General features: G+C 38.4%; 1 protein-coding gene across 1 annotated transcript; it reads right to left on the bottom strand.

The window, feature by feature from the left end:
- Positions 1 to 1,705: 1,705 nt before the first annotated feature.
- Positions 1,706 to 8,560, bottom strand: TIMMDC1 (translocase of inner mitochondrial membrane domain containing 1). Its single transcript, XM_026700705.2, has 7 exons — positions 8,360 to 8,560; positions 7,981 to 8,146; positions 7,408 to 7,496; positions 6,132 to 6,199; positions 4,709 to 4,787; positions 3,168 to 3,278; positions 1,706 to 1,955 (listed from the first exon to the last, which is right to left on the bottom strand). The coding sequence occupies exons 1-7, from the start codon at positions 8,518 to 8,520 to the stop codon at positions 1,880 to 1,882; spliced, it is 750 nt and encodes a 249-aa protein (XP_026556490.1). The 5' UTR covers positions 8,521 to 8,560; the 3' UTR covers positions 1,706 to 1,879.
- Positions 8,561 to 10,065: the final 1,505 nt, after the last annotated feature.

Consider the following 10,065-nt stretch of genomic DNA (forward strand, 5'->3'; position numbering starts at 1 on the left):
TGACTGCCCAAGTGTCAGAATGGTGAGCGCGGCGCAGGGCCAGCTTGGCTCGTTTGTCCTCGGGCTTGAGTGCCTCGAGGGCATCGCTAGGAGTTGAACGGGAAGCTAGGCCTACAATAGGCTCGTCCACAGAAGGGGGATCGAGCAAGAGGGAGAACTGCGGATCAAGGTTGAAAAAATGCTTGTCCTGAGTGGTGGGAGGTGGAGGGGGCCCTGAGGAGGCAAGCTGCCTGGAGACCAGGTCGGAAAAAATAGGTGGAACAGGGATCACATCAGTCTCCACCACTGGCTGGGAAAAAATGGAATCGAGAGGTTCCCCCGAGGCCGCTGGCTGGGATGGAGTGGGGGGGGGGGTCAGGCCAGAGGTATTTTTGGCCTTGAATAGAAGAGACCTAAACAGGTGCGGCTTAAACAGCCCAAGATGGCGGACGCCATGCGGCGCCCAAAATGGTGGCCGCGAGCTATTAGAGGCAACCCCCAACGGTGGAAGTCTCCCAGAGCGAAGAGGGAAAGCCAGAAGGCCGCAAGCAAAGGGAGAAGCAGGGGAGTTGATTTCCCCTGAGCTAAAAGGTGTTCGCGGGGGGGAAACAGCGATCGAAGTACAAGGCAGGCAAAAACGAAGCGGGTTCGCACGGAGCGAAGAGACGGCAGATGAAGGAGAGGGGGGGGTGCAGCGCTCGAGCGCTATCTTCTACCCCTGGAGAAAGAGAAATAAAAACTCCCCCCTTGAAACAAGAAAGGCTCCCTTAGGAGTTCCAACCTCAATTCCACTGCGCTGCTACAATAGAGGGTCCAATTTCAATGTATATAGCTGTGAAAATGCTGATCGGCCAGGAGCTGTGAAACAAACAGCCTGACTACCACGAGGCTGAGCTAAAAACTGGGGAACGTCCAGAGGACCACGTGATGGTGAGAGGCGTTCCTCAATTTCAAGCTCAGCCTGTGAGAGCCGAGACTGGAGCACCTCCCATCCTGGACACTCGTAGCAGCTCTATGGAGAAATGGTTGACTTTTATATTGCAACCATATAATAGAAGTTTTAAATTGTTTATGCAGTATTTCTGAAAACATGTTTGAAATTATCTTGCAAATGACATATGATTGGGTCAGCTGAACTAGGCTAGAAGAATAACAAACCTAACAACCATGAACTAATTCACATAATCACTCACTGTGGTATGTAGTTCCCTTCCTTGCCATATTCATGACAAAAAAAATCAGTTGATGCATTAATTAGATGCCAGTACCAGTTTACATATTTGAGATAAATGTTTTTTTTAATTCATCTTCATCTCATGGTTGTTTGCTAGAATGGTAGAGTCAAAACAGCTAGATGAGATTGCTCGGACATAGAAATATTTTCTTTTCTTTTCCTAACATTCATTCAAATTATTTCCTAAATAATAGTTGCAGAAATAGAATAAACTCAGTTCATTATCACTGGTGGAAGGGAGTGGCACTAAGAAATAGAGTTTGAGACCACTCTGTCTAGAAAGAAGTGTTGGGAATGTGAGGTACTGGCTTGCTATAAGGATTTGATATAAGGGACATATTGAGGCATAAGTGATTCAAACTTCTTTTACATTATGGGTTCTAAACTGAACAAAACCACAGTTTTGCATCTAATTTACTGATTTTTTTTATATTTAAGGGAGCAGTAACAGTACATCTAAGAATTTGTGTTTTATATTAATATTCCCTGGAATTATTTTTATACACCTTTATTTTTTTTCTTTCAAAAATTAAAGTTACTGTTTTCGCCACAAAAAGTAGTTCTGTTGTCACCTGCACATATTTAATTATGTGTCCAGAGGCATTCAAACTTCTCTCCGTCCCACAAAGGGCTTCTAGTCCATTTTTAAACTTGAATTTTTGAAGATTATCTACCATCTTTTTCCTGTAGGATATTATCTGTTCCTTCTGAAATATCTTCAGGAATATCAAGGCTGGCTTCCCTAAACCAAGAAAAAGGCTTCAGTATTTCTGGATAATAACAAACATACTTGTATGTATATAACTTTTATAATATCGAATATTAGAACAGAGTTTAAAAGCTGTCTCCAAAAAAGCCAATCTTTCCACCTAGAACACAAAATGAAGAGTAGATTCAGCTCCCGGACAACTCTCTTTTTAAATTGTAGATACTAGTAGTACTACTACTTCTGAACAGGTATGCCCAGCCAAGGAATGCATAGCTGTTGACCTCCTGTGTGAGGCCTCCCACGGATTTTGTTCAGCTTCGCAAGACATTATGGAGACCTCATATGGTCTCTTGAATGGCATCATGGAGGCCTCAGAAAAACTTTGTGAAAAGCCAGCAGTGGAAGGAAGAAGGCAATGAAAATCAGCTCAGGGTGGCAGAGCCAGTGGAATACAGAGCAGTCAAAAGGATTGAGATGGGGGGGGGGGTGTTGAAGTGAAGGTAGTGTGGCAGAGCAGCAGAAGCATGAGGTCCTCAACAGTGCAGTCCTTGCCTAAGCACACAACTGAGACTACCAGACCTATCATCATTAAGCAGTAGTCATGATATTCTGCCTAACAACCATTTTGTTTAGTGATGGAAATTCTAGAATTAGGAATGTTAAACCATGGTTACCTGAACTGATAAGACCAGTTTTGGGGAACCTTGGCAAGTTTAAGATGTACGGACTTCAAATCCAGGAATTCCCCATGGCTGGCTGGGAATCCTGGGAGTTGAAGTCCAGATATCTTAAACTCAAGCCAAGGTTGAGAAAACTGTTAGGCTGTTTATTCCCACTGCCTGCTATATTACTTAATGTTAACCATCAAGAATATTTATTTCACTTCAAAGAGTAACTACTTTATATAAATTTTTAGCTAAGTACAAATAGCCATGAATTGGACTGCTTAAAATAACTTGACTTCACCTGTCCTGATGATTATACTATGCTTATTCTATCAAGGACAAACAAATGGCTTGGCATAATTTACTTCGTAAAATATTTTTATCAATTGAATAAATAGACCCGCAGGCGTCAAAATATATGAATTCTTTAACAAAGTCATGCTATACATAGCATCACATATGCATACCTCACTGCATACAAATATCAAATCACATTATTGTGGAAGTAGAAAAGACCAATGAGTTATGCAGTCTGAAAACCAGCTTTTTTATATATAATGGAATAAGTCTGGTTTCTTACCATTTTGCCATCTTTAATGCATGTAACTCACTTTTCTTCCTTTTCTTTCTCTCAATAAAGGTTTCTCCAGAAACTTTTTGCAATCCCATTAGTAATGTTCCCAGAGAGCCACTGCCAAAAAACACCAGAGGAAATAAATGTAACTATGTGGGGCACAACCAAGCAGGAATCATGATAATTAAAGAATCAGACAATAATTTATAGAAATTCTCAGTCATCCAGATCATGGTTGTCCCAAAGATGCTTTTTCAAGCCCAAAGTCCAGTTGCCTCCTGAAAAAGCACCTTTGGGATGATTAGGCAATAACTACTAACACTTATATCTCTACATCTTTCCTAAACCTTTTCATTTTAAAAGGAATTTGGGAAATGAAGCCAAATTGTTTATCCATCATAAAAATAAAATCATCTTTGGATATAATATTTTAAGAAAAGAAATTACTAGTATATGTTTATTATTTAGCATGCAATACAACTGTTATTTGTATGTAATAACATTAAAAGTTTGGTAGTCTCTAATCATAATAAAAGCTACCTCCTTCTGCCCTAATTTTTCAAATGAAAGCATTCAAGAATGTAGGTTTTTAAAATTTCTTCCTCTGCAATGTCAGTGAATCAATAAGATTTCCAAGTAACCATGTCCAAAACTATGTTGTTAAATTGGTATTGTTGTTTTTAGTTATATGTAGCAGCTTCTTCACCAGAGGTGTTAAACTCATGACCCGCAGGCCAGATGCGTCACGTGCTGGACCCACTCCTACCCGATTTAGCAAAGGGGGAAGTCCCAATATGTCACGTGATGCTGCTATGACGACGCGGGTTTCACACCCTGTTCTTCACCAAAGTACAAAATATAGATTTTGCAGTGGTTTTTAATCCAACTATAAATGTTGATTTCCATGTTTAGTTCTTTTACTATGTAAAAGTATTATATTACCTAAGGAGTATACTCATGTGGGCCTTCTAAAGGATTACAAGTTCACTAGGAAACAGAAGATCTACAACGTGCATCTATTTTGAGGGAAAACAGCAATTTTTCTCATTTCTCCATTATGAAAAGAATAATAGAGGCACCAGAAACTTCTGAAGAAATAGGCAGTAGCTTACATGGTTGTAATAGTTGAAGTTGTCTATTTTCCCTAAATCTCTGCTTAAAAGATTGAAACTACCCAATTAAATGATGAACTTTCCAAGCTAAAAGGCTTTATCAGAATGAATGGCCAAGGGATCCTCTATTTTAAAAATGAATAACTAGAATAACTATCTTTGATGCTGTTTATAATATAATTTTCACTGCTATCCATGTTAACACTGGTAGAAAAAAATACTATTTAATGAGATTGTTTAAGTTTTTAAAAAACTCTACAAAAGCCTGCAAAAAATAAAAATAAGTATGCCAGGATATTTATGAGAAAACAATATTTGCAAAATTCAGCAAATTGTTACATGAGAGTTTAGATGCCATCAAAAGAAATCAACTGAAAAGTAGCAATACAGATAACTGCTATGGTTCAACATGTATACACTTTTTGAGCCACCTACCCCAAGAGTCCTCCAATAACACTGCCTCCAATCAGACCTCTCAAACCCAACTGCATTCTGAACAAGCTGCCGGTACAAGCTAGAATAGAATACAATCAGACAAACTCAGTTCAATTTCAGTACTCTAAGGTCCTATGAAGTCATTTCCACTTCCTCCTTATCCTCATCTAGTCTAGTGAAATGTAATGCCAAGGCTGTACACATCATATATTCAATGTCAAATATCTACTTTTTACTAGTCAGGGCAACATCTTCTGCAGCAAACTTAAAAACATGGACAGTATGCACCCATACAAATCTATAGGGCTGTATATGTATCTTTAAAAGTCTCTCTTTCTCTCTCCCTGTGTGTGTGTGTGTGAGTTGTGTGTGTGTGTCTATAGTTGGATATGTATGGAAGAAATATTAGAATGTGGGCGTATGCATATGGATGTCCTATTTCAACATCTAATTCAACAGGGTAGCCATTACTTTAAAAATGTAGAACATAGCTTTTCTACCAAGCTTCTTTTTAAAATCTATACAAGATTTATTTAGTAAAAATGATTATACTGTTTCCAAGTTTTACTTTGCTAATATTACTTCCCATATTACAACTACTAACTGTAAAAAGTTGTCTCCAATAGCACATTCAAAAGAAACGTCTAGCAGACCTCATTTCGGTGAAAAGGAAAATAGCACTTCCCTCCAGACGTATATATGAAGCAGCAGATTCCAGGATCAATGTGATGCTTCATTCTGTGTTAGGAAAATTCTGGGCTCAATAGGTACATAGTGGAAATAATAAACAAACCTAAATTTCAACTCAGTTTATTACTGTAATTGGGGATTAGAGAAGGTAATGTTAGACTTTCTTCTCCAGAAACTTGAAAAAAATATGAAAAAAAGAACCAAGGAAAGCTGTAATATCTCATTATATCTTCTGCTATAGTGTAGATGTGCCTGTGTGGTGAGAGCAACAGCAGCATGGAGGATTTATGGTTTTTTAGCTTCCAGTATCCTTGAACATTGAAACTGAAAGTTGCAGTGAGTAATTTCAAAAGTTTAAAGGCGTTGTCAGTAATATCTATAAGCAATGTTCAATTTACAAAGCAGTAAGTAAAAAAGTAAGAAAACACAATTTCAGCATGTAAATTATTACAGGCTTCCACAACTCAAGCTGAAATAAAAACATATTATGGAGAAGGCTACAATAAAATATTAGGTTTGTCATATTAGTCACCAGGATTTTTTAGGGAACTTCAGTAGAAATTCAGCAGAGCCTTTCTATATCAAAGGGCCGTTGCAGTTTCCAAACAGCCAGTTTATACTCACAGAACATTTAGATCAAGATCTATGGGATATATATTTTTGAGTATTTGAATAACTCAAAATATAACACAGATCAAAAATGATGTTAATTTTCTCCAATCAATAGTCTTACCTCCAGCAATAGTATAGTGACCAAGGGTACTTTTACCACGATATACAGACAAACAAGTATTCACTGTGCTGCAAGAAGGAGAGAAATAATAAGCAAGAAAGAACAAGAACTTTAGGAAGGAAGTCTGAAAAGTCAAAACATTGGCTTGTTATTTTTCTGGCTAGGTATTTTTGTAATTTGCTAATAAAATACATATTGTCTTAAATGGGATGAGATAATTATATACTGTGAAATGTTTTACATTAGAGTTCACTTGTCAATAAAAAATATATTTCTCAGTGAACATATATATATGGCTCGAAGCATAATTCACAAAATATAATAACTCTATTTTTCATCTTCATGAATATCTACCCAGAGGGAAGTTCATATATAATGAAAACTTATTTGTGATAATGAATGTGAAGTTCTACGTTATGAATTTGGAGTAATTTAGCAAAATGAGATAATATTAAATTTTAATGATGATAGTTTTGTTGTTTAATAATGCATTCATTTCTATTTTCAAAAAGAAACATTGGACTTTTGATCCTGTTTCAAAGAAATATTAGGTAGAAAAAAGATTATATATTAACAAATCCTACACAAACCCAGATTTCCAATGTTGTCAGTCCCTCCTGAATCCAATCTTGATGATTCTTTGCCAGCTTGAACATTTGCCCCCCCCCCCCCAGATGTTCATTCTTTTGTGTGTATATGGTACTTGTTATCTAAGGGGGCTAACTTCTAGGGAGCAAATGACTTAGGGCCAATTTAAAATGTAACCACTCTTTTTAGAAAGCTAATGTTCTAGGATAGTGGAATCAGAAAACTGATGTGTACAGAGAACCAATAACAATGCCAGTCAGATCTCCAAGTGGCCTCTAATGTTCTTACAAAAGTAACACTTTTAAAAATTACTCTTGATTTCTACAATCTTGTTTTATTTTTTGGAAGGAAACATCTAGTCTATTATACAATTCTTCTTGAAGTAGAAGACATAACCAAGCCCTGACTTTTACTTAGATCAAGCATACTGGTAGTTCTATTTTAATTGTATTTTTTCAATAGCGAATTTGAGAATAGAAATATGCTACTGAGGAAATAAAAGAGAATTAGGAATGCAGAAAATGCACTGCAGAAATGCAGTAGAAGGGGCACAGTAACCATTTTGCATCTAATATTCATAAATTACAATATTATCCTAGAATTGTAGGTTATTGTTGAATTGTAGAATCATGTATCATGAAGACAGCACCCTTGCTCATCTCCCACAGGTAACAAGAAATACACTTACTTGAATATTGCCACAAAAGCAGCAACTCTCCAGCTCCACCGCCAACCATATCGGATAAATCCCCTGATTGCTGAACGTTGCATAGATTGCTTTAGAGAAAGTAAGCAAAATTGTATGATGTTAAGGCATTCTATATCCATTACTAAAGTGAACTCAAAGTGTGATAATAGAAACCACACAGAAGCCCCATAAATTCTTTACACAATTCTGTTTTGTAAAAGTAATGTATACCTATCCAAACTTCCATTAATGATTAAACCTGATCACTGAAACAGATTAACTGTTGATTGCGAACTGAATTTAATACCATAAACTAGGATGGAAAAAATGTATACATTAATATATTTATTTATTAATATTTAATATATTAAAAGAATGTATTCTTTTAGTATGTGATTTGCAATATTACATTCAAAAATGCTGTCAGGAAAAATATATTATATAAAATGATGCTTGATTTCTGCTTTTTTTTTTGTTTCTCATGTACAAGGCGGCAAGCCACCAAAAAAAAAGTAAACTAGAGGATTACACTTAAATGCATGTTCTATTTTTGTCAAATATATCTGTCCATACCACAGCATCCAGCCGATTATGATAGAGTTCTCCTTCACATTGCTCAATGTACTGTTTTTTGGCATTTAAATATCCAGGTATACCGCCATAGACGAAGCCAACAAGACTCCCCGTAAACGCTGCTTTAATTATATGCACAGATTCTTCTGGGTATTCCTTTTGGTCACTGCAAAAGAAAATATGTTTCGGGAAACGTATTCAGAAACTGTTTTATGAAATTAGCCATGTCCTTTGGAATAATAATTGCTGGGATATGCAGGGTAGGGCAAGGCTGGGGCTGATTTCGAAAAAAGCATTTCATTCTTGAATTATACGCGTTCCCTCCCGCCACCCATTGGAGCTCCAAGGCTACGGCTCTTCTTCTTGGCTATTCACTCACTTCCGCCGAAAGAGCTCTCGAATTCGTTCCCAGCCCGAGTTCGGAGGCTGCAGCCAAGGTGGCGAGCCCTCCAGCGCTCCGAGCGGCTCAGGGACCGGACCGGCGTTTTCTTCACCCAACCCGGTCAGCGGACGTGCTGTCCTCTCGCCCGGCCGCTCCATATTTGCCGGCACCTGGCCGGGAAGTCTTTGCGAGAGTTTCCCTTCTTAGCATTAACGCCTCGAAAAGAAAAGTGCGCCACTCTGTCGCCTTGGAGGATGTAGCGCACCCTCTTCGTACCCCATAGGCACGAAGTCTCCTGAAGCCTATAGGAGACACGAAGCCTGAAAAAGAAGCAGCGCTGAAAAGCGGTCCGTATTTTTCTCTTTTATCTTTAGAAATAGCACTGTCTCTTTAAATAAAAATGGACAAAAACAAAACAACGATGAAAGACCTCCCTTCCTCCTTTCTCTCTCCTGCCTCCCCTCCCCTCTTTCTGTCTGCCTGCGGTTAGAAATACGTCATTCTTTTATCCTCAGTGCCATCTCCTGTATTCTTTTTAATCAGGAAAAAGCAAAACAAAGTACGCTTTATTCTTCCTTTCCTCGCCAGCCAGGTCTTGCTTCTTAGCCTTTTAAACTTTTTCTGTCCAACACCTCGAAACTCCTTCCTTGCATCCGTGGTTTCCGCTATTTTATTCCCGCCATTCAACTTTCTCTGAGATCTACTGGTTTAAATTTGTGTTACTGGTTTGACGCTGCATTTCCCCCCTCCACATCTTATCTCTGAGACGGGAATCCAGAAGGTCCTTCAAAAAGTTCTCTGCTTCAGCAAGACTTGGTGGACAAAGATCTTTTGTTGGACAGTATGTGAGAATTGTATTGGAAAAGTTTAAAACATGTTTTGCTTCTTCATCCCACTCCAATGTAGGTGGACAGCATGCACTTTGGATCTGCAGGAATTTAGCACCCACCCCTCTCCTAGAAAATTGAAATAGCCTAGGAAATATTAAAAAGGCAGAATATTTCCTCTAAAAAAGAGTAGAAACTCAGAAGCAGAAACTCACCCCCATCTTTGTTAATGGCTGGGCCATTAAGGCCTGGGCCAGAATACTTTACATAACAAAGACCTGCAGGTACAGCTATAGCAATTTCCAAAAGTCCTTTCAAGGGCATAATCATCCAGCAAGACTCAACTAAGCCTGGGACTCAGGACAGCCTACAGAGTTGCCCCTGCATGGCCCCATGGGGGTCTGACAACCAATTAGAATACAAGCTCCAATTCAAATCCCAACAGGGGGTATAAAACCCAGGCACTCACAGCACCTTTCTTGATCTCTTCCTTCACCTTGAAGCATGTGATTATCCTTTCTTTTCACTCTGAAGCTCCAGGCCATGTGGTCCTACTGTCCCCTATTAAACCTTCCAAACAGCCTCCATGTTTCCAGTGTCTTTTTCCCCACTTGAAACTGAACCCAGAAGGATATTTCTTCCAACAGATCAGTAGTGCATCCTTCAAAAGGTGTTGCATCTATGGTTGCAGGGCTGTTACTTAGTTTGGTAATGAAACATCTGCAAGGAAACAACCAAGATCACAGAGCATCAAGATCCCCACAGTTCAACCCTGAGCATTCCACTTGCCAGGGAACCAATAGCTCATCACTCTGAGAAGATTGTCCTATTTTAAATTATTAAAATTTATCCTAAATATGGTAGTGGTTGATTAAT

The sequence above is a fragment of the Pseudonaja textilis genome, chromosome 7 (assembly GCF_049901715.1).
Source record: "Pseudonaja textilis isolate UNSWEBS1 chromosome 7, rPseTex1.2, whole genome shotgun sequence".
NCBI lineage: Eukaryota > Metazoa > Chordata > Lepidosauria > Squamata > Elapidae > Pseudonaja > Pseudonaja textilis.

Excerpts from the sequence above, each read along its gene's own strand:
- TIMMDC1 (XM_026700705.2), bottom strand. The coding sequence starts at position 8,520 with ATGGAGCGGCCGGGCGAGAGGACAGCACGTCCGCTGACCGGGTTGGGT. Across the intron at positions 8,147-8,359 it reads CGAGAGCTCTTTCGGCGGAA|TGACCAAAAGGAATACCCAG; the intron begins GTGAGTGAATAG and ends TTTCTTTTGCAG. Across the intron at positions 3,279-4,708 it reads GTTATTGGAGGACTCTTGGG|TGGCTCTCTGGGAACATTAC; the intron begins GTAGGTGGCTCA and ends GTTTTTTGGCAG.